This window comes from Mustela nigripes, chromosome 6, assembly GCF_022355385.1.
Source record: "Mustela nigripes isolate SB6536 chromosome 6, MUSNIG.SB6536, whole genome shotgun sequence".
In the NCBI taxonomy this organism is placed as follows: Eukaryota; Metazoa; Chordata; class Mammalia; order Carnivora; family Mustelidae; genus Mustela; species Mustela nigripes.
This window is the reverse complement of record NC_081562.1, coordinates 46,535,999-46,561,115: the sequence shown is the minus strand read 5'-3', so window position 1 is coordinate 46,561,115 and position 25,117 is coordinate 46,535,999. Positions and strand designations below refer to the sequence as shown.

The 25,117-nt window shown below is 40.9% G+C and overlaps 1 protein-coding gene across 2 annotated transcripts in view; it reads right to left on the bottom strand.

The window, feature by feature from the left end:
* PTPRR (protein tyrosine phosphatase receptor type R) overlaps positions 1 to 25,117 on the bottom strand; it is a 239,296-nt gene that overhangs the window by 3,774 nt on the left and 210,405 nt on the right. For both annotated transcript variants that reach the window (XM_059402463.1, XM_059402464.1), the window contains 3 exons: positions 19,965 to 20,075; positions 18,457 to 18,614; positions 14,119 to 14,232 (listed from right to left, as the gene is read on the bottom strand). In XM_059402463.1, the coding sequence (XP_059258446.1) occupies positions 14,119 to 14,232; positions 18,457 to 18,614; positions 19,965 to 20,075 (383 nt within the window). The remainder of the gene's footprint in view (positions 1 to 14,118; positions 14,233 to 18,456; positions 18,615 to 19,964; positions 20,076 to 25,117) is intronic.

The window sequence follows — 25,117 nt, the reverse complement described above, 5'->3', positions numbered from 1 at the left end:
TGCTTTCTGCTGGGATGCTCAGTGGGGAGGCGAGGTCCCATAAGAAAAGCAGCTTTTCCCCAAGTTGCAGGAAAGCTTCTGAGGAGATCAAAATGAATCCGCTCCTTTCTAACTGTCACTTCATTGGTTGAACTGAAATAACCACCCCCCCCCCCCCCGCAAAAGTCTAAAGGCTCCTCTCATAGTCACACAATAGCTTTCTAAATGCTGGAAAACAACCATCAAAGTCCTATAATCTTTTCTTCTCTAGACTAAACATCCTGTGGTCCTTCAAAATTTCTATAAAGCTTGGTTTCCCGGTCAGTCACCAATCTCGTCTCCCTCTTCTGTAGGCTGTTTTATCAAAGATGACCTTCTCAGAGTATTGTGTCTACTCCCGACAAGGTCTAGTCAGTGGGAACACTGTCTCCTTTCGGCTGCCTGTTATAGGCCAGTGAGTCTGCATTTGCAGGTACATCAGATGACAAGATGTCACTGTACCTGCCTAGAGCCCGGGGCCCAGTAAGCATTTTTAGGATATTAAGTGAAGGTTTGGGCTAATGAAAATGCCTGCAGGATTTTTCTTTTCTTCTTCTTCTTCTTCTTTTTTTTTTTTTTTAGTGTGAAAATGACAGTTTGCTCTTATCTGCACTTAAGCTATTGAATTTTTGAAATTAAATGCAGGATTTTTGATCATTCCTATTAATTTCACCTTGGTTTCAGCACGAAGTTCCTAATTATTATCACCACTATTTCTATCATTCCATATGTTAGCTTTTCATTTCTCACTCCCAGCTTTGTGTCTTCAAGATATGTAATAAGCATGTCTTACTTCTTTTTAACTGTCATTTATAATGGAATAGAAAAAGAGATGGCCAAGGTGAAGTCTTTATTGTAAGTAATTGGATATCATGTTATACACTGTCTATCCCTTTCCAAAATTCTTTCCAACTAGATGGTAGAGGTCCTTTAAGGGCAGGCATGATGTCATAGTCTTCTCAGATGCGCAACAGTGACAAGCGCTTACTAGTCCTAAGTAAATACCCGCCATTACCTAGATTACCCAGGCCATGCTAGTTTCGTCTCATATGAAAGCAACTAAACTTTGGGCTAAAAAAAGGCAAGAGGCATTATAGGATGCATTCACTGGAGTCTGGTTCAAATTCAGGGACTTGTTACAATCCTCCCTGGAACTATTTAGTACATGTCTAATTTCATATATTGGTATCTAGTTTACTAGGTGGATCTTTGTAAGAACAGATTTTAAACATTCTTTTTATTGGCTGGCCATGGTAAAAAAAGATCCCCCAAAGCTCATACAGTTCCTGTATACAAAATTCAGTTATATGATAAATGAATAATGTTAGATTATATGGAACCCTCAGGAGAACGAACCCTCTCACAATTCAACCCCGGGACCCCTCTGACTTGGTCCCTTGGTACCTTTCAGGTCAGACTGGGCTCCGTGGACTTGCCAAAGTCCAGATCCACATCACTGATGTAAAGTTGGTAATGCAAGTTGGTCTTTGAACAGAAGAAGCAGGGATGCTCTTTTTATTGCTTTTAAAAACCATCCTCCAACTCCCTTTTGAAGAGCAGGCACTAAAATAAACTTTGACCTCCAACAGATCATAGCTTAAATTGAACCTAGGTTGATTTTAAAAGATTTCCATGCCGATCAAGATGACACTTCAGTGGAGAAGGTCTCTGGGGCCCAAAATAGATGGACCATCATGAGTCAGAAAGCACGCACCAACATTACTCAATACATTATAGGAAAGTATCATCTCCTGGAGAATCCTTTAGTTACGAAGCTGTTTCCCAGAGTTCCAGATTTCCCAGATCAAAAAGAAACAAGATATGCTTGTCCAATACCTTCTGCCGAGCAGGAACGAGTTTATAAAAAAAATGTTTTGAAAAAACTATAGGTCAAGAGGACCCAGTGAGTTGTAAGAGTGATTGTGCCTGTGAAAGATTTGGAATGCCAAGGTGTCAGGTTCATCCCCAGTAGGGTCCAAAGAAGGTTAAGAGAGAAAAAGACACTGTATACTGCTGTCCAAACAAATCCCTTCTCCAACACTTACTAGCTGCTTTACCTTACTATAAAACGTTTGCAGCATTCTATTCTCTTGTCTGCGAAATGATGAGGTAGTAACATAATGGTTCCTACCTTAGAACATTGCTGTGAACTCCATTTAAAATGCTTGTTACACAGCCCAGCACATTCAGACACCACACTGCTGACTGTTGCTACGGTTCTGGTTACACTTTGGTGTTATCTGGTTGGACAGGACTGCCTGGAAGGCTAAGGGATGGGGCCTCTGAAGGCCTTGGAGAACTGAGAACACACTTGGCAGAGGACAGAATATTGCCTTGCTGGGGCAAGCCTAGGTGGAAAGATCCAAATACGTCTCTAAATATTACCCAGCTTAGAAATCTGCAACCGCGGAGGCAAGTGATGTCATGGACAGAAGTGGGCTTGGAGTCTGACAGATTCAAGCCTGAATCCTTGCTTTTGAACCAACTTGCTATAAGATATTGGACAAATTTAATCCTTCCCAGTTGGGGTTTCCTCACTTATAAAATGACATTAATGCCAAACCCTGTCATTGTGAGGATTAAATGAGTCAGGCCATATCAATGTCTAGCCAAAGGCTCCTACAGAATTCTTTTGTTTTTTATAAGTTTTTTTTTTTTTTTTTTTTTTTTTAAGATTTTATTTACCAAAAATAGAGAGCACAAGCAGGGGAAGCAGAAGGAGAGGGAGAAGCAGGCTCCCCACTGAGAAAGGAGCCAGATGTGGGGCTCGATCTGACGATCCTGGAATCATGACCTAAACCAAAGGCAGACACTCAACCAATAGACACACAACCAACTCAGTCACCCAGGCATCCTGCTTCACAGAATTCTTAGCCTAAGATTCTGCATGGTCCCTGAGGCCATGGCAGGGTAGAGGAGGTTGGATTTTAGGAATAGGTTCTAATCCCAGTCTTGACCAAAGCAGTAGTGCCTCTTATTTTATTTCATTTATTTTTAAAGATTTATTTATTTACTTATTTTGGGGGGGAGAGAGAGAAAAAAAAAAACACTCATGAACATGGGATGGGGGAGGGGCAGCGGGGGAGAGAGCACAGACCCTGACTCAAGGCTTTATCTCAGACCCTGAGATCATAACCTGAGCTGAAATCAAGAGTCAGGTGCCGAACAGACTGAGCCACCCAGGAGCCCCTATTTTATTTATTTTTTAATTTTTTTTTTTTTAAATGTTGGTGTTCTGTGGAAGATTTTGTCTTCCCAATATTTTGTTGCCTGTTGTTCATGAGAAATTTGAAAGCTACTGGCCTGCCAAACAGTATTTACCTAGTAACATTTCAAGTTTTGCAAGTTTAAAAATTTTTTTTAATTAATATGTATTTTTAATTTTTTTATTTAAAGAGAGAGAGTGCTCACGTGAGTGCGGAAGGAGAGAAAATCTTAAGCAGGCTCCTTGCTCAGCGTGGAGCAGGACGTGGGGCTCAACTGATCTCATGATCCTGAGGTCATGACCTGAGCCAAAATTGAATCAGACACTTAACTGACTGAGTCTCCAAGTTTCACAAGACTGAAATGCGAATCCATAAAATGCTCAGCACCGTGATTGTTATGTAGTGAGTACTTACATAAATACTACACATTTTTTTTCTTATTCTTTTGGTAAGTGTTTGGCTAACCTGATGCCTAGAATGATCACACACCTGATTTGTTTGGGAAAGTCCTGGTTCACTCTTGTCGTCCTGTGTAACTATTAATAGAGCCACCTTTCATTTCCAGAGGATGCCTTGCTGTGGATGGTAAGTTTTTTGTTCACCCTAATTCTGGCCTGTCCCATGTCATGGAAGAAAGTCATTCCCCCTCACCATACAAGTGGTGTTGGCTGCAAGGCTCTGATTTCTCGGTGGCCAAAGAATATGAACACAATATTCGGCAAGGCCAGAGAGGATTCAGATATACCGCTCTTCTAGAAGTGTCAGATATCTCCTATCACATTAGCCTGACCAAACACACAAAAAAATCAGTATCTTCTGTCTCCATGCCGGGAAGCACGTAGCTTTGTCAGCTGGGGGTGGACTCACATTAGAAGGAAAAGAAATGTAGTTTTTTCCTTTCACTCCTTGGGAGGGTGTGTTGAAAAAAGCCCTCCAGAGGCCCAGGAGAGAGATTTGGTTTTTAACATGTTAAAATTGTGACCTTTTGTGACTATTAACTCACACATACAGACAGCAACAGCCTTTCCTGCTGCCCCGCCCAGCCCGTATCCGGTCTAATCAGTAGACAGAAGAAATTCTACAGTGGTGACTCACTTCTGGGCTAACAATGGAACTTACGCTCCTTGGCTTTTTATTATTTTTGAATCTGGAATTCTTTTGGTAAAGTTTGGTACAGTAAATTTAGAACAAAAGGTGTGGATGCTAATGTGCCTCATGGGTAAAGCTTCGACAGCTTGGGTGTGAGTCAAGCCAGGCTAATGTCTGCTGCTGTAACTCAGGTGTCTTGAGCAAAGGTTTTCCCCAGTTCTTTATATAGATGTCATATGAAAGAGGGAGAATTTAAACATAAGTGTTCTGATTCATTGTGACCAGGTACTCTGAACACAGACACTTTCTCTGGAATAGCTGTGTTCCACAGTATTTATAGGGCATAAAACCAGACAGATCCAATGATAATCCAATCATAATTCACTGCTCAAGCATATTTTGAACTCCATTTTTTTCCCCTGAAAATTAACCAATTTTCTTCTAAACACCCAGGCTAACACCCAATTAACTCCAAGTTGAGAAGAAGGAAAAGGTTGTCCTGGCAACCACTTGGGAGATTCATTTGGAATAATCTGTTTTATAAGAGGACCTCTTGTTAAGGTCTCAGGAACTGTGATGTCAAGCAAATAAGCCCATACCAATTTCTGGGGCTTTATTCTTAAGTTTCCTTAAAAGAATGAAATGAAAATGTTTAATTTCTGATGTTCAAATGAGATCTTTGGAATTCACTAATTAAGGGGATCTTTGCAATGAGTTGGGAATGCAGGAAGATATGGATAAATGTTAAGGGTAGAGCTGATAAAAATTATACCAACAGGTGGAAATTTTAGCTTTGGAGTTATTTTAAACAAGTTTTGGAAACAAAGAATACTTTGGGGACACACATTAGCCTAGAAAACTGATGGCTTACATATGCCTCCTCTTGAATTGTTATAGTTAAAAAAAAGAGAGAGAAAAATCATCACACTGGAGTGATTAATCAAAACATTTAAACAATGATATGACGCACATTGGAAGCATTTTTCTATCCTGTCTGGGAAGCCACAAGCAAGGTCTTTGGATGTAATTCCAATTTAGGCCTCCAAGGTAAGGATGTACAAAGACAACAGCAGATTTCACCAGTGACTCTCTAGAAGGAGGATTAGACAGATTGTTTCCTGTTTCTGGGGAAAGGGAAAAAAAAAAAAAAAAAAAGGGAAAGAAAAAAGCCTTGGGATTGCAGAGTATTTTATGTGCTTCACTTCCCAAATTCTGTTTTCAAGTTCTTCCAGGGTCCAAAGGTGCCAAGCAAGATTAAAAGAAATTTGATGGGAAGAAATTGTCCGAGGTCAACCTCCCAGGGAATGCATTCCTTTCATCCCTGCCTAGATGTCTTCTGATGGCCACATATTGTTCTTTAGTCATTCTCTATATGCCTGGAAGGCATTTTTTGAGTTTCCTGGGCCACTTTATTATGATGGATTATTATTATTTTTTGAAGGGACAGCTGTGTCTTTCATATTCAGTATATAAATGACTTTCTGTCACTATTTCACACCACAAAACCCTGGCACACAGAAACCTAAATCATCTTCTGAAGTAGGAGCTAAATATGGTAAAAGCTCATTGGTTTTCCTTCAACAAGGATTATTAGTTAGATGGGAAAGTCATAACAATGTGGTGATGTTTAAGATTAAGAGATTTAAGGAGCTCCCGGGTGGTGCAGTTGCTAAGTATCCTAGATTCTTGGTTTTGGCTCAGGTCATGATCTTAGGGTCATGAGATCGAGCCCCCCAGTTGGGCTCCATGTTCAGTGCAGAGTCTGCTTGAGACTCTCTCCCTCTCATTCTGCTGTGTGCTTTCTCTCTCTAAAATAAATGAATTTAAAAAAGAAAAGATTAGAAGATTTAAGCCAGGTATGAAAGGTCTCAGTAATAAAACATGATTATACTGGGTTCAGTTTAGTGGCAATATTATAGGTCCTTTTTTTTTCTTTTCACCATAATTCTTGAAAACTGTTGACCTATATATGTACGGTAACCTTCCATTAATAGGAAAACATGATTGAACAAAATATCCCTTTTTGTCATGATGGCCAATAGAAAGTTCATTGTATTTATCATATCAGCTATTAATAATAGTCTAAGCTGAAACCACCAGAGATAAGCCATTTTCCCTGGTTTATACAGCAACTAGTTCAGGGTCATTGTCAAAGGCAGGGCTAGAATGGGAACCTCCTCTCAAACTGTATGTAACTGAATTCAGTCTCCTACTCCAGAAAACAACAGTGTTTTGGAAACCAAACAAATTCAGAATTCAGCCAATCTCATTAGAGCAAAACTGGAAGTTCAGTTCAGAATGTCTAAAGAACCCCCAAAGAGTCAAAATTCATTATGTGACTTTGGACACATCATTCAGTCCTTTTAGACATTGGATTCCCCCTGAAGAATGAGAGACTTGTATGATATTCCACCAGACCCGCCCCCCTTTTTAAAAATTTTATTTATTTATTTGACAGACAGACACAGTGAGAGTAGGAACACAAGCAGGGAGACTAGGAGAGGGAAAGCAGGCTTCCCGCTGAGCAGGGAGCCCAATGTGAAGCTCGATCCCAGGATTCTGGGATCATGACCTGAGCTGGAGGCAGACGCTTAACAAGTGAGCCACCCAGGTGCCCCTCGACCAGATCTCTTTTAAATCATCCTTTTCCTAGTAGGTGTCTGGCAAGTGCTTTGATTGTCTGTTATTGCCATCATTGTTCTCTGCAGAAATAAAGTTCAAAGACTCAAAGAACACAATAGCTGAGAGAGGGTTTAGAGAGTCAGATGATCACTTCCCAATCACTGAAACCCAAGATGGAAAACGTATCTTATTGGAGGGGTCCTCGAATCCACCTGTGCTCCTAGCCTTATCAGTAGACCAAATAAATACACACACATATGCATCACTAATTTTCAAGTGCACGTAGGTACTGTTTTGAATCACAGAATGAAAGTTAATTTACAAGCGTTAATGACTTCAAAACATAGTTACCAAGTTGAAGTCCGTAAAATATTTTACTCTTAAAAAAGGGGGTCCTCATACCAGAAGAGATTGGGGGACCACGGATATGCCCCATTTCTCTTTTACATATGTAGACAAAAGGCCTAGAATGGAGTCACTCATGGACTTAAGGCACAGCCAGGATTAGCACCAAGCTTTTTGACCTCTGGTCCAGCGACCTCCAGTACCTCGTACTCTAGTGGCTGCCTGCTTCCTAGTCCCACCAGCCAGCTGCTTGGTCCCAACTGCCTGCTACCTACTTCATCTTTTAATTAAAAATGAAAGCTGTGGGAATGAAGGAATGATCCTTTAATGCACTTCTAAATAAAACACTTGTGGGTGCCTTGCACTGAATTTGAACTCCTACTTGGAAAAAAAGAAATCCTAATTTAGTTCAAAATATGCTCAAAAGTATTATTAAAAAGAGAATCACAGACTTGTGGATCTACAGTGAGAACTGTAGCCTCTATTAATAGAAGTTGCCCTAAAGCCAATAAAAATAACATGTTGCCAGAGAATGAGGAATCCACCAAATGGCCTTGTCATTGTTGTTACAGTGGAAACATCCATTCAGCATAATACTCATCTCTAAACCAGACCATCTGAATTTATTGCTAAAATGCAGATTTGTGATCTGAGTAAAAATTGTCTGCTTTTGTCATGTTGAATAACAGTAATCGGGCATTGTAATTTATTATTATTATTATTTGGAATCAGGTTTTTTATTTTAAAGATTTTATTTTTTATTTGACAGAGAGAGACACAGCGAGAGGGCACACAAGCAGGGGGAGTGGGAGAGGGAGAAGCAGGCTTCCCACTGAGCAGGGAGCCTGATGTGGGGCTTGATCCCAGAGTCCTGGATCGTGACCTGAGCTGAAGGCAGATGTTTAATGACTGATCCACCCAGGTGCCCCAAGGAATCTATCCTATGCCGAGGTGCCTGATGCATGTACAGTAATAAGCATTTAGGAAATGTTTGTTGAATGAATGCGTGCACACATGATTCAGGAGCACTGCTCTAAGCAGAGACATTGGGTGCCCCCTCTACAGGACACATGACACAGGAATCGGGCCCATATACAAACACTCATCCTAAAAACATCCCACCTCAGGGTCAGCTTCATGGGCTTGTGATGGGCTGGGTCACACTAGCCCCCTCCCCCATGCTAAGAAGGACCTTGCCCTTGGGTTAATGCTCTGCTGTCCCTATCTTGAAATTCTTAATAACTTTTTTTAACAGGAGCCCCACATTTTCATATTGCACTGGGCCCTAGTAGCTCATCTCACCCTAAGGCATTCTTGTTAGAGCTCTTCTGCTTCCTCTCCACGCCCCTCACCTTCCCAGTGCCCTCAGCTCTCTACCAGTCCTTGCAGAGTCTCAGGTGTGCACAACTTTGGGGCGCTCTCTCCAAATCCTTTTTGTCAAAACCCAAGTTCCGAGTGTATTCCTAATGCATGGAGTTTCATTCGCTCTAGCCTCCCCACTCTAACTGGAAGGGACAGATCATCTTGTTTAGACTAAAGAGTTAATAGCTGAGAAAGTATAAGGTGTTACCTTCACCTTCTATCTCCACGTTCAATGAACTTTAAACAAGAATGATTCTTTTCGTCAAGGATTGGCTCTCTAATAGCAGTATTTCAGACATTCACCATACACAGATATTTTAGGCATCCTCCATAGACAGATATTTTGGGATGAGGCATCTTGCTATGTTCCTCAAATGATATTCTCAAGGCAACTGCTGATAGCACCACTCTGACTCTTCATGAAACAGCTCTCATTCATACTTGACGTTATTTTCTAAAAATTACGGTATCATTGCATTTTTTTAATTGGCAAAGCGTTAACAAAAAGATATGTCTGTCAAGCAGTTTTGCGATAAACATATTCGGAAAGACTGTTTACTTTCATCTGTGATGACCACACTCTTTGGGTTAGAAATGGGAAGTCCTGGGTTCCAAAGAGGTCTCCTTTGCCAGCTTTTTAACTACATAATCTTGGACAAGTTCCTTGACGATCCTAAATTCTTTGTTTCCTTATTTAAAACAAACAGAGCCAAAGAACACCTCTGTTCCTACTTTTGGGTTCATTCTGGGAGTTAAATGAGACTTGTGAGACATTTGCTTTAAAGGCCATGGCAGGGGGTGCCTGGGTGGCTCAGTGGTTTAAAGCCTCCGCCTTCAGCTCAGGTCATGATCTCAGGGTCTTGGAATCAAGCCCCACATCGGACTCTCTGCTCAGCAGGGAGCCTGCTTCCTCCTCTCTCTCTGCCTGCCTCTCTGCCTATTTGTGATCTCTCTCTGTCAAATAAATAAATAAAAATCTTTAAAAAAAAATAAATAAAGGCCATGGCAGGGAGGCCATGCATGGTTATGAAATCAACTTCCAAGTATCAATACTGCATTCTGGAATGTCCGAAGACAGATCCAGAACTGAAGGCGAGGGTGACCACAGGGACTAGGGCTGGGGACAAGGTCTGAAGAACTAATGAAGAATGAATAAGTTACAAGAGCAGAGAGGTGGGTGATCAGATTTTCTGGGGCCTGTTTTCTTTTACTGGCATGAGTTGAGGATGTGGTCAATCACCTACAAACTGGAATTTTCACAGTGAAATATGACAGGAAAAAAATTAGAAACTGCAGCAAGAGGCAAGAAGCCTGGGGGAAAAGCAGTTGGATGAGGTGAAGGAAAGGAGGAAGTTTTTCTGTCTTGCTTTTCATAATAACTAGGGGGAGTGCATAGCAGAAGGAAGAGACCAAAAAAAAAAAAAAGAAGTCTGTGTTGATCCCATGAAGGCAGGCAGGCAGGCAGGCAAAGGAAAGCCGTTTCAAAGAAGGTTTTAAAGAGAGGATCCACTTCATAAACAACAGAAGCAGCTGCTCAGAAAGAATGTATGTAGAAGAGATGTTGATTAATGACTCAGTGAAAATGATTTCCAGACACGTCCTGGCAGTAATTCAGATCCAGAGGGGTAGGGAGCCGTCAGATCAGCAGAGAAGTTTTGATATGTTTTGGAGATCCTATCGGGAATAAAAAGACAAGCCTTGTGGGGAGACCTTGGTGGTGATGGAAGGCCAAGGCTAAAATATCTGACCGTTTGCTTTAGGAAGGAAGGAGCCGATAGAGGAGGCATTGTGATATGGTTTAAAAAATGTATTTGTGATTCCATTCAGAGCTAGAGGACAATCTGGCAGACCTGACAGGGGAATGTGGCTGGGAAGGGGAAGCCAAGGGGGGCTTCAGGCTGTAAGAGCAGGTGGGGGAGGGGGAGATGCGGGGAGGGTGAACAGGCAAGATGGAAGAATTAAAAAGCCAAAAAAAAAAAAAAAAAGAAAAGAAAAAAGAAAAAAAAAGAGCAAACCAAACCCATTTTTTCCCTAGGTGTTGTTCCAAATAGGGTCAGGGATGTTGTTGGTCATCCGGGTTCGGGGTGAGCCTAGACCACGGAGGGGCCTGGTGCTTATGGACTTTCAGTACTCGCCATAAGAAAGCAGGGCGCAGGGGTATGGACCAACGTCCCCGAGGAGTTTGGGGTCCTGTGCAGGAGGCTTGTGTATGGAAGCACAAAGAAGAGGTCACTGTGGGAGCAGGTCCAGGCTGACTCGGTGCGGTCCTTTACCCTCCGACGCAAGCCCCACTGCCGGATGAAGGGAGGCCCCCGGTCTGGAGTGAAAATCCAGACCCTATTCCAGCAAGACAGAGGGACAGTTCTGGATGGAAGGACACTAGGACAGTAATTGCAGGAGGAGAAGAAGAGATCCCTGGAGGAGATCTTATGTACAGAAAGAAAATATTTTTGGAAGCAGTTACATGTGGGGGATGGAAAGGGGAGAAGTGGGAGGGGTAGAGAGAGTATTAGAAACATGGGCTGAGGGGCGCCTGGGTGGCTCAGTGAGTTTAGACGCTGCCTTCGGCTCAGGTCATGATCCCAGGGTCCTGGGATCGAGCCCCGCGTCAGGTTCTCTGCTCAGCGGGGAGCCTGCTTCCTCCTCTTTCTGCCTGCCCCTCTGCCTACTTGTGATCTCTGTCAAATAAATAAATAAAATCTTAAAAACAAAACAAAACAAAAAAAGAAACACGGGCTGAGCATTCTACTAAGTACGTCCTGGAGGTAATCTCATCTCTCTACTGCCATAGCCCCGAGAGGCACATGTAAGAATACATATTGCTTCCAGTTTATGGATGCGTGTTTAGGTTTCTTGCTACATATATCTAAAAAAACAGTGGGTAAACTTGACTGCATGTTTACTATGTGCCAGGAATTTATAGATTATCTCTTCCTCCTTACAACAATAGCAAGTAGATACAAGTATGACTTCCATCTTCCAGCCAAGAAAGCCTGGACATGGGGGGGTGTCTTAGAACTTGCTGAGGTCCACACAACCAGGAAAGGGAAGCCGCCATGAGGCTCACCCAGAGGCCACTGGGGGTAACTATGGCAATGAACAGCTGCTGCGAAGCCAGTCAAAACTGAGAGAAAAAGAAACAGAAGACACACTGACAAAGACTTAGAAGCCATTCCTGAAGACGAGAAAGGACAGCAGGGCCAGGGAAAGGACAGAGGGATTTGGAAGTTTAATTTTTAGAGATAGGAGAAAATGTGTTGGTAATTTTAATAACAATGAAGACAATAAAAACGCGGTACACATTAACTGAAGGTTTACTATGTGGCAGATCCTACTCTAAGTAGCATATATGAGAGAATAGAGATGAACTGAATTTTTAGATCAATCGTGTGTCTCTTTTATTGAAACCCCAGGATGTAGCACATAGTAGGTGCTCAATAAATATTTGTTGGATGAATCTTTAAGGGTAACCATCTACACTTTTTGGAATCTTTGGGCTCCAGGGCTGAAGTCCAAAAGACTCAGCTCCCATGGCCTCCTTGTTTTCTCACTCCATAGCATTTATCTGTGTCTGAAATTATCCTGCTTTCTTCTTTCCTTTTTTATTGTCTGTCTCTCTCTCTACATGAGCATGTAAACCCTGGGAGAGCCAAGACTCACTCATCTTGTTCAGTGCTACACTTGTAGCATCCAGAACAATGCCTTAGGCATAGGAGGCAATTAATAACCATTTGCTGCATGAATGAAAGAAGAGAACCCACTCTTCTAGCCCTTCCAGAAAACTCCTGAGTTGCAGAGCAGAAAGGCTGGCTGCCCACTAATGAGGATGGGGCATCTCTTCCTGTGCCTGTTTTCAAAGAGCATCTGTTTACTTTCTCCATCACCGACTCGACTGAGAGGCTTAGTTGTGGAGGAGGGAAGATGAGAAGTTTCTGGTTTGCTTTGTTTTCAACACAGATAAACACAGGTCATCACAAAGATGACTGAACCATCTCTGTATGAAAACAACTCTTCCATCTCACACCCATTAGGATGGCTACCATTAAACAACAACAACAAACATGAAATAACAAGTGTCGGCAGAGGTGTAGAGGACTTGGAACCCTTGTGCCCTGCTGTGGAAGGCAGCATGGCAGTTCCTCAAAAAATCAGAGAAAATTCCTCTATGATCCAGTAATCTCGTTTCTGGGTATGTGTCTAAAAGGATCTCGACCGCTATTTGTATGCCCACATGCATGATGGGAATTATCCACCATAGCCAAAAGGTGGAAGCAACCAAGTTATCTATTGATGGATGAAGGGATTAAAAAAATAGGATCTATACACAAAGGGAATATTATTCAGCCTTGAAAAGTAAGGACAGTCTGACACATGCTACCACATGGACGAATCTTGAGGATATTATGTGAAGGAAAATTCCAGGGTCCCGGGGGCCGGAGGGAATAGGAAGTTGTGTAAAGGGAACAGAGTTTTGCCAGATGAAAGGAGCTCTGGAGACTGGCCACACAACACATGAAGATACTTAACACCACTAAACTAAACTGTACTGTTAACAAAGGTTAAGATAGTAAATTTTTTTATGCGCATCTTTCCCAATTAAAAGAAGTAGATTAAAAAAAGAGATGACTTGGGGCCCCTGGGTGGCTCAGTGGGTTAAAGCCTCTGCCTTTGGCTCAGGGCATGATCCCAGGGTCCTGGGATCGAGCCCCGCATTAGGTTCTCTGCTCAGCGGGGAGCCTGTTTCCTCCTCTCTCTGACTGCCTCTCTCCCTACTTGTGATCTCTGTCTGTTAAATAAATAAATAAAATCTTTAAAAAAAAAGAAGCAATCAAATACAAAATACGGAAGATTCCATAAAAAACATTAAAAAAAAAGATGACTCTCGTTAGTGTGACATATGCCTCATTTTATACAATCAAGATCCTAAAGTGAATGATTCAGCGAAGTCATATGAAAATGCAGAGTAAATAAAAAGGAAGAGTGTGTAAGACGAAGAAGGAACAGTATCACCATAAATAACCTGTATTAGAGATGAGGAGGGATTAAACATAAGCTTTTGGTTTTGCACTTTTTTTTTTTTTTAAAGATATTATTTATTTACTTGAGAGAGAGAGCATGTGTACACGAGCATGTGTACACTGCGGAGGAGGGCAGAGCGGGAGGGAGAAGCATCCTCCTTGCTGAGCAGGGAGCCGACGCGGGGCTCCATCCCAGGACCCTGAGACCGTGACCTGAGCTGAAGGCGGACGCTTAACCGACTGAGCCACTCAGGTGCTCCTGGTTTTGCATTTTTGATGGTCGTGTTGCAAATAACACTTTGTTTAATGGCTTTTTAATGTAAGATATACCTCAGCATTTTACACAGATCTCTCTAGAGATTTAAGACTTTGGAGCCTGCGAGGGTTATGAAGTCAGGCTGATCAGATCATGGCGCTCAGATGTGACATCTCTGGTCCCCAGTCCCGCAGACACTCACCTGTCCACACGAAGCTGGCAGACAATGCTTAGCGCATCGACAACTCCTTCCTCTTTCAACTGTCGACAGCCAATGGATGTAGCAATAAAACACCCCGTTCTACCTATCCCTGCACTGGAAAGAAAAGACAAAGAATGAAAAGGTGGAGGAAAAGTAAGAAACATAGAATATATTATTTTATTTATTTATTTAGGTTTTTTACAAAGTTTTTAAATTTTTATTTATTTTTAAAATTTCTTTTCAGTGTTCCAAAATTCATTGGGTTTTTGAAAATTTTAATTCCAGTATGATATTCACCTCTGGGACACAAGATAGAGATTGGACAATTCCATAGGTGCTCCTCGCGACCAGAGTACTCCTTAACCCCTATCCCTTATCTAACCCACCTCTCCCCATGACTCCCCAAGAGAAAAGACGGTCTTTCAAAAGGGTACATCTAATTCGGAAACAGCAAGCCAGGCTTAGCAACAATGACGAAAGCTCTCAGGCCCAGATGACACACCTGGCCCAGAGCAAGGCTTAAACTTCGATCCGTCATTGAGTTCCTTGCTGCAGGGAGAGTTGGGTGGAGGGAGAAAAGAGAAAAAGCCACTGTCATTATTCTACAAAGAATAATGCAGACCTGAATTTAGGGAAGGTATAGGCACTAGAAAGGAGGAGATAGACTTAGACACATCACAGATGTGAATCTGGGGGACGGGAAGAAAGGTACTGCCTATGAGACAAAGGGAGAATTCTAAATGAAACAAGATGGGATTGGGAGGGAGACAAACCATAAATAACTCTTAATCTCACAAAACAAAATGAGGGTTGCTGGGGGGAGGGGGTTTGGGAGAAGGGGGTGGGATTATGGACATTGGGGAGGGTATGTGCTATGGTGAGTGTTGTGAAGTGTGTAAACCTGGTGATTCACAGACCTGTACCCCTGGGGATAAAAATATATGTTTATAAAAAATTAAAAATTAAAAAAAAATAAAATAAAATAAAAAAGAAAGAAAAAAAAAAGGGAGAATTCTAGAAGAAGGGCTGATTTGGGTGCGGGGCAGGTTGTTTTTGGATATAACGATGTTGAAGATTCCAGTGAGGGACTGAAGATTCAGCTGGGTTTGGGAGAAGGATGTGGCCAGAGGCACAAGCTTCTGAGTCATTTAAATCCAGGTGATCAGTTGAATAGAAACGCTATCCTATCATCCAGGAGTCCTGGAGGGATTTGCTCATTCATCTGCCCTGGATGGTAAGTCATCCCCCTAACAAGCCCTTTAACTCCCTCCCATCCCTCCTCCCTCTTCCCCTCCTCCCACCCCTCAGCGATTCAACCACTAATAGCCTATATGCAAATTTCTCTCAAATTTCCATCTAAATTCCCTAAGTTTCTCCTAAACTCTAGATTAGCATTCTATCTCTTAGCTGGAACTCTTGATGTTACTATTTTGCACTGGCTTCAGTTCAATGTATCTAAATTCAGTGTATCTAAAACAGAATTAATTATCTTTTCCCTCAATGACATTACCAGTTAGCCACAAGTTTTCCAGCCTAGAAATCTTGGAGCCATCTCTAACATCTCCCCCCCCTTTCACTGCCCACATCCAATCTGTTACCAATTCTTATATTTTCCACCTCTACTGAAGCTTCTGGGATCCATGCTTTCTTTTCTATAAACTGTGCTCACGTTTTCGACATCTCCTTACTTCATGGTTAGCAGTGATCTCATTATGGTTGCCAAGTCTTGAGTCTCTTCCTGGACTAATTCACGATATACACAGCTGCTAGGTTCATCTTTCTAAAATAGGGATCTGATCATATTACTCTCTACTCAAAGACTGTAGATGCCTCCCAGTAGTTATGGGTAGTGTCTGAGCTCTCCTCTGTGGTGTCCATGACCTTGTGTAATACGAATGGGGCTAACTATCAAGCTTTTGGTCTTTCTACTGTCCTCCTTGTATCCTTTGTGCCATTTTTGTCATCTACATGAATCACTGCAAAAAATGGCTTTTATTTTCCAACTTTCCTTTCTGTGTTAATGATATTCCTTCCGTCAGAAACTCTCTCATTACCAGCCTTTAAAAACCACAAACATTGGTCATTTTTTAAGATCCTGCTCGACATCATTCCAACTCTTAGAAGCTTTCTTCAGTCCTCATGATTTGAATTAATAGTTTCCTTCTCGGCACTCAAATAGCATTTGTTTCTTTTCTTTCTTTCTTCTTTTTTTTTTTTTTTTTTTTTTAAGATTTTATGTATTCATTTGAGAGAGACACAGAGAGAGACAGAGAGAGCACAAACAGGGAAAGAGGTAGAGAGAAAAGCAGACTCTCCACCTCGCTGAGCACGAGCCGATGGGGGGCTCAATCCAGGGACCTAGAGTTCAAGACCTGAGCTGAAGGCAGATACTTAACTATCTGAGCCACCCAGGCGTCCCTTTGCACTTGTTTCTTACTGAGTGGGAGTGCAGAGGAATTCAGAGATGGAAGGGGTCCCTTTTACTGAAGAGTCTATAAAGAGTTTGTTTCATTAAAGAGACAGGATTTGAACTGTGCCCTAAATGACAGGCATTTTGGTCATGGTGAATGAGAGGGAATATTGCATGTATGAGAATGGTGTAAAGAAAGAATTGCTGTAGAGCAGGATATATGATGTGCAGTAGTAACTAGACTAGCTTGGTCTGAAGAGAAAGTTACCTTAGAGAAATGGTGAGAAACAAGACTGGGCAAGCACACTGGGGCCTAAAAGGATCTTATAGGGAAAGCTAAGAGGTTTGGACTTCGTCCTCTAAAACAGTTGTGCTTTCCTTTTTGCTGTTGTTGTTGTTGAGAATTTGATAAAACTTAGGACTTCAATGATCTCTATAGTTATCCATAGGCCCCGGGTTAAGATCTTTTGCTCTAGGCAATGGGGTGCCCCGAGAAGTGCTGAGGAGGAATTCCAAATGATGGAGGAGGATTTGGGGAACATCAGGCAAGAGAAGTGGATGGGGTAGCCTGCGCTGGGGGTGGGGCACGGGGCAGTGGGGTGTGTTTGTGCAATTAGCCGACTACTTCTAAAATACATGGATGAGGTCATTAGGGCCTGAACTTGGGTGGTTGGACAGGAAGTGATGATTATGGGAGAAGCTTTGAAGGGAAAGCCAATCTGGTGACTGATTAGATACTGAGGCTGGAGTTGAGAGAAGAGCCAAAGATAACTGTCAACATTAGATGTTGAGTGCTTGGAAAAAAGCTGCTCTTATTCTTAGAAATAGTCATCAGCAGGGGAACTGGTTTTATAGGGGAAACAGCTCGTTCATTTTAGATATCCTGAGTGATTTATGATTTTGGGTGGAGGACAGTTCCAGCCCTAAAACATGACCCCTTAGGCTGTCTTTCCTCACCCACAGGCAAAGTTTAGGATAAGGCCTAATGCTAGAAACTGGGTAATGACTCCCTTGGATATATAGATATACAGTAAATTTTACTCTTAATTAAACCACAAAGGTTCAAGGAAGAAGGAGGCTAAAGTTACAATGTTAATTATATTTTATTTGTTACAAATATCATCAAAAGCTATCTTACAAGGCTTATGAGTTTAAACAAAGCAACAAAAATTACTTTGACAAAGTACAAAGAATAAATAAATGACTGGTTATGTAAATTACTTTAAAGCAATTTGCTTTCGTTTAAGCACACTAAAAGGAAAAGGGGAAGGAGGTATCAGTTATGAGAGGAGAGTTTTAAGCTAGAAGTTAAGGAAGGGGCTCACCTCGGACATCTGTGGCTTTTATCTGCCTAACCTCCAATACCCACGTTCTGGTAACTACACTTTGTTCTCCTTTTGGTGAACTACCACTTACCCACTTCCCCCTTCATAAATTTATTTCCACCTTTTTTTTTTTTTTTTAATGAAATCACTTTTCAAGTAGCTGACTAGTTTTTACCACGTTTGATATAATAATGCGTGTTCTCAAGATACCATTCAAGTACGGTTCAATAAAAAAGCCAATGACAATTTTTTAAAAACGTGCCATTCCTCCCATCAAAGAGTCTGAGGAGACTAAACAAATCGATGTATGTTTCAAGGTCGAGGGCTGAATAAAGTCTCCTGTTCCCTGAGCCATTGATGTAAAAGTGCTGTTTTCTCTACTGTGTTATCATTGTTTGCTGAAATGACCTGATACTACTGGACTTCATTTCTACAATGTAGCATCTCAATTAAAAATCAAATATGAGGAAGTGAGCCAATTTCAGTAAATACTGAATTTACCTACAGAGTCACAACCAGGAAGCACCACCCAGCCTCCACCCGTTCGATGGCTTTACAGAGGATGGACCGTTGCTTCGGCAGGAAGGACAGCTCATCCCTTACCTGCAGTGGACGACCACAGGCCCCCGGCCCGTGGAAGCAAGTCTGTCTTCTTCGACATCCAGCATGAGCTGTAGAAGAGGTTGAGCACTGTCTGGAGTCTTGTGATCGGGCCATGAGGTGTACCAGTAATGCTTCACATGCTGGGTGTGACTTCCTTGCTGAAAATAGCAAGAGTCACCAAATGCCTCATTTACTTGTGGAACTAAAAGTCATCCAAACCACAATACTGAATGCCTTCTATCACTTCCAGCTTGCTGGCAACTTACGTCTGGATGGAAAAAAGATATCTAGGAGATTGCTGAAGTGCCCTTTTCTATGTTGAGAAAACATGACTTTACATACGATGAGATCTTGCCTCTATTCAATGAGAAATGGATATTTACAACTGAAAAGGCATGTGAAACCTACACAATCTACACGTTTGTGATTTATTGTAATAAACAGAACGGCCATCGCAAAGGAAGCCAAGAGGGAATTGGAATACGGTGTGCTTCCTGCTCTTTGAACATTCTTGACAAGCGATGATAAACATATGAACCCACCTAGGAACACTTGATTTTATTCTTGGCCCCTACACTTGACTTTCTACATTCATCCCAAATTGCAGTTTATAGCAGCAGTGAGGTGACCCAGGAGTACAGGAGCTATAAGGAAGGGGTCACTAAATGAGACAAGCTTTGAGGCAGGGTCCATGTACATCATCAAGTAACCCAATGCCCAGTGTGGGGGGCCTGACACAGAGTAGGCTCTCGAGGGTATGTGTTGAAATGGGTGCCTTCCTATCTCGAATTGCCCTCTAAAACCCTCAGTGAAACTCTGCCTCTCCTCTCTGTGATGCTTCTGTTTCAGCAGTGAGGTTCTAGATGGGGTTGAGATCTTTGAGATGATTGTTCTCTAGAAGCAAAAATAATACCATGGCAATGTTCCTCAAATCTGCTGCCCGTGATTTCAATAAGATAACTTTTGGATGATGTAATGTGGTCTGGGGAAAGTCCCCATAAATTACTGTAACTCCACGTTTGGGAGGATCTCATCAACACTTCAGGCTTGTCTTGCTTCCCACAGCCACCCACAAACACAGATTTTCTCTTTCACGGTTTCTAGGCCTTATTAAAAGCTGCTTAAACCAAAGGCACGTTAAACAACAACAACAACAACCAAAAAACAACACCCCCCCGAATCGTGGTAAAATCTCTAGTATAAATCTTTAGTTAAAGACATTTGAAAGGTTAAATCAAGAATGTTTTGCTTATAGAAATTAGAAGATCACAACATCCTACTTAGTGAATTTCCTTAATGCCTACTTGTATTAAATTAATTATTCCACATACTAAGAGTAGCTTATGACAAAGAAATACATGAGGGGATGATTATCATTTCTCTTTGATCTTGACATTATTTTTTTTTAATTGAATCTGTAATACTTCTTAGGATAAATAATTTCAGAGGAGAAATGTAATCCTGTCATATCATCCACTTTGTAGATAGCAACAGCTACATAATCTTACCTTTAAGACAAGGTTTCGAACAGTGTAGTTGTCACATTCATTTACATTGATGACCAGAACCTCAACTTTCCCATATATTCCTCTCTTTTCTGGCCAGTAAAGCACACATTTCTGGAAGAGGAGAAAAAAGAACACAGCAGATAATAATGATTTCACTGGCCTTTGAGTATTTTTCATTGAAGTATCTCAATAGTTTTTATTTAATTCTAAAAATATCAAGTATTGATTTTACAAGGCTAGAAATGTACTAAAAACCACTGAATTATACATATTAAACAATTGACTTTTATGGTATGTAAATTACATCTCAGTAATATTTTAAAAATGAAGTATCAATTTTTACATGTGCCTGCCAAACACTATTGCTATGAACCCCATACAAAAAGGGGGAAAATTTCCCCAAATCTGAAATGAATAATCTTTGACAAAACAGGACAAAATATTCAGTGGAAAAAAAACAGTCTCTTTAATAAATGGTGCTGGGAAAATTGGACAGCTATATGTAGAAGAATGAAACTCGGCCATTCTCTTATACCACACACAAAGATAAACTCGAAATGGATAAAAGACCTCAATGTGAGACAGGAATCCATCAAAATCCTAGAGGAGAACATAAGCAGTAACCTCTTCGACATTGGCCACTGCAACTTCTTTCAAGATCTATCTCCAAAGGCAAAGGAAACAAAATGAACTTTTGGGACTTCATCAAGATCAAAAGCTTCTGCACAGCAAAGGAAACAGTCAACAAAACAAAGAGGAAACCCACAGAATAGGAGAAGGTATTTGCAAACGACACTACAGACAAAGGGCTGATATCCAAAATCTACAAAGAACTCCTCAAACTCAACACACAAGGAACAGATAATCACATCAAAAAATGGGCAGAAGACATGAACAGACACTTCTCCAAAGAAGACATACAAATGGCTAACAGTCACATGAAAAAATGTTCATCATCTTTAGCCATCAGGGAGATTCAAATTAAAACCACATTGAGATACCACCTTATACCAGTTAGAATGGCCAAAGTTAACAAGACAGTAAACAACATATGTTGGAGAGGATGTGGAGAAAGGGGAACCCTCTTACACTGTTGGTGGGAATGCAAGTTGGTGTAGCCACTTTGGAAAAGTGTGGGGACTCCTTAAGAAATTAAAAATAGAGCTTCCCTATGACCCTGCAATTGCACTCCTGGGTATTTACCCCAAAAATACAAATGTAGTGAAAAGAAGGGCCATCTGTACCCCAATGTTCATAGCAGCACTGGCCACAGTCGCCAAACTGTGGAAAGAACCAAGATGCCCTTCAACAGACAAATGGATAAAGAAGATGTGGTCCATATATACTATAGAGTATTATGCCTCCATCAGAAAGGATGAATACCCAACTTTTGTATCAGCATGGACGGGACTAGAAGAGATTATGCTGAGTGAAATAAGTCAAGCAGAGAGAGTCAATTTTCATATGGTTTCACTTATTTGTGGAGCATAAGGAATAACACGGAGGACACTGGGAGATGGAGAGGAGAAGTGAGTTGGGGGAAATCAGAGGGGGAGAACCATGAAAGAACTCTGAGAAACAAACTGAGGGTTTTGGAGGGGAGGGGGCTGAGAGGATGGGTGAGCCTGGTGGTGAGTATTATGGAGGGCACGTATTGCATGGAGCACTGGGTGTGGTGCATAAACAATGAATTTTGGGACACTGAAAAAATAATTAAGTTAAATTAAAAAAAAAGAAAAAGAAAAGAAAAAAAAAAAACCCTGAAATGAAGAACGAAAGTGAGAAGTTAAGAATTAAGAAATTTAAAAATCCAAGTATTAGACTTTATCATGCAATGGAATAAAAGGAATTTTTTTCACAATGACTGGGCCAAGTTACATTTCCCTGCTCCATCCAGTTGAAACATCTAATAAATCTGTGATGTGTTAGATGCCACAGAATGAAGGTTCCCTAGTAGGTAAAGAGGATGTAATGACCATTAACACACCTATGGTATTACATTTTTCAGGACTGATGGTCTTTTCACCAATAGAGTAGATTAAAATAAATGTATAACAAAATTATTAAAAGAAAAACAATTTTTATAGCAGATCCTCTTTGAAGGATTTAACAAGAATAATAATAATTATATTGCAACTGTAGCATTATTAACTGGTAGTTAAAGTGCAGGCTTTGAAGCTATAGAGCATAGGTCCAGATTCTGGTTTTGCCACTTATGATTAGCTGAGAATCTGTAAGAAAGACACTTAATCTCTGTGGCCTCAATTAACTCATCACTTACTACATTAAAAGCACTCAGGACAAGGCCAGACATGCAGTAAGCATTTAAAACACATTGTTCTTCTTCTCATTGTTCCAATTTTAGGTTTTTGATCTAAATGATTCAATCATTACTTCATTATACATTAGATCATACATTAAATATTGTATAATTATTATATCCAAGCTACATTATTAAAAGAAAAATACAAAACGAGATTCAAGCATACATACAGGCTCATAGTATGTATTATTTTGCCTTTTAAACAGCTCCAAAAAAACCCCTATGAATTCTGACTACATATCTCAATGATTAAGAAAGGGAAGTGTGAAAGTTGATGTTCTATTTCAAGTGCCCAGAGAAGCAATGTTAACTTTTGTTTAAATAGAACTTATCATTTTCTTGCAAACACACATGCACATTTATAGAGAAATTCCTTCACATTTAGAGAGAAATTGCCCGCGGTCAGGACCTTTTAATCCTTGGGACACTTGTTTTTTGACATCCGAGGTCAAAGGCATAGGACCACACTTGGAAAAAATTCGGAACTTACAGATTCAAAAGAGCAGCACAAGAAAGAATCACATAGGTACAGAACTGATGGAAAAGATATGTAAAGTATCAGAAACATACCCCGGGGAGTCTATCATGCTAAGTGCTAGCCCCACTACATTCTAGAGCCAGGATGGAATCCCTGTTTCTTTCATCCATTACAATAAAAACACATTTGCATCCTCTGAGTTCCTGGTCCTTTTCCAAACAAAGTAAATCATTTTCACCTCTATTTACATGCCACCCCACACCCAAGACCGGCAGGCGATCGGGCTGAAGGCATAACTCTGGCTGACATAACATTAACATTAAGAAAAAAAAAAAAAAAAAAACCTTTTACAAATAAAGCAATTTATTTCTCTCCTCATTTAGCAGTGCCAAGTGTCTCAAATTTCCCAGGTTTGTTAAAGAGAATCATACTAACCAATTTGCCTGGTTTCTTTCAATGAAGCATCAATTATTTCGCTGTGAGACCCGAGCTATTGTGTATCTTAAAACCCATGCCTCCTGGATGAATCCAAGAAGAGTGACAAAGAATCTTGAAAAAGGTATTGAACAAAGAAAGAGGCATTCAGCGGTCCAGCAGTCTGGCATACGTGCCCCATTGTCCCGATGAGCCCCGGAGCAGCAGGCCCCTCTTTGGAAAGGTGGCTCTTGAAACCGGTAGGAAAAAGCTGCAAGGCAGGAGCTCAAAGCCTGCACCCTGACTCTTAACAATCCTCGAACAGGCTTGTGCACCTACTTGATAAATGGAAGCGCGGCTCAGTTCTCTCAAGCTTGCCGGGGCCCTCTTGAATGTTTTTCTTGACTCTTTACCAAAAATGCAATTGGCAGTCGGCTCCCAGTAGACAATGCAATGTGACTTGTTCATTCAAACAACCCTTAATTAGCATCCCATCTCCTTTCTGAGATACAATAGCTTATTTTTACACACTGAATACATTTTTCCCCCTTTTAGGAGCACATAGAAAAAGAGACCAGATAAGTGTGGGTGCTTTTCAAATGTGAGGTGGGGGAGAACTGCAAATGCAGTTGTTTAAAGAGCACAAGTTCACGTTCAAATTATTTTTGTGAACAGCTTTTTAGGGGTTCTTTATTGCAGCGCTAACAATGATCTGAAAGGCAGAAAATGCAAGGAAGGAAAATGCTCTCTTACAGATAATATTATGAAACCCCACTAATTGTAGGTAATTCAAGAAAGCATGCTATCTCGCAGAATATAACCCCAAATTATCACTATTCTTTGCTAACTGGGCTGATCCTTCCAGTGAAATTATCTATTAATTCCAAAAATTCATAATTTGGAGGAAAAAAGAGGTTTTCAGAGGCTCATGTGTCTCTTGTACAAATAAGTAATTAGTGAACCCTGACTGTAAAGATTCTGGTCATCAACCAATTCTTCATAATTAGTGGTTTATTATTGCAAAGCAATGCAAACTCCTATATTTTTTTGATCTTTCTTTTTTTTTGTTTGACCATCCCTCTCACTTCCACCACATTGGGGCTATTTGTGTACAGGGAGGAAGGCAGTCCAGCCAGTAGTTTAGTTGCCTGGAAAAAAAAAATCTATTTTTAAGTTACTTTCTTTTTGAATTCTATGCATTTAAAATAAAAAAGATTTTGCTCTCCGAGCTAAAAACACATGTCATCACATACAGGCTCTAAAATAAAAAGATGGTCAATTTCATTTGGGTTCCATTAGCACGTGAGAGCTATAGGATGGGTCAGATTGCCTACGGTTAGTATAGTAACTTTCATTCCTGGTGTTCCAACTAAATATTACCAACGCAGGTGTGGTGATTTATTATTACGATTACCTTCACCAACATATCACTTAATCCCCTCCACAATCATTTGAATTGGGTATACCGGGTACACAGTTGTTATTATTATTATTATTATTATTTATCATGTGACAGCAGAGGAAGCGGAAGTTCAGGTGTTCTGGTAGGGGTCTCTGGGAAAGTTCCCTTGGGAACTAAAACTCTCAATGCCAATATCATTTTAAAAATTTAATTTTCTGGGCACCTGGGTGGCTCAGTGGGTTAAAGCCTCTGCCTTCAGCTCAGGTCATGATCCCAGGGTCCTGGAATCAAGCCGCGCATCAGCTCTCTGCTCAGCAGGGAGCCTGCTTCCTCCTCCCTCTCTCTCTGCCTGCCTCTCTGCCTATTTGTGATCTCTATCTGTCAAATAAAATAAAAATAAAAATCTTAAAAAAAAAAAAAGAAAAATTTAACTTTCTATCTTTGATATCCATTGTCTCTGAACCAACCCAACTTTGCTGTGGCATTAACCAGAGCCTTTCCTTCCTTGTGTGTAGGAGGCTCGTGCTCATGCAACA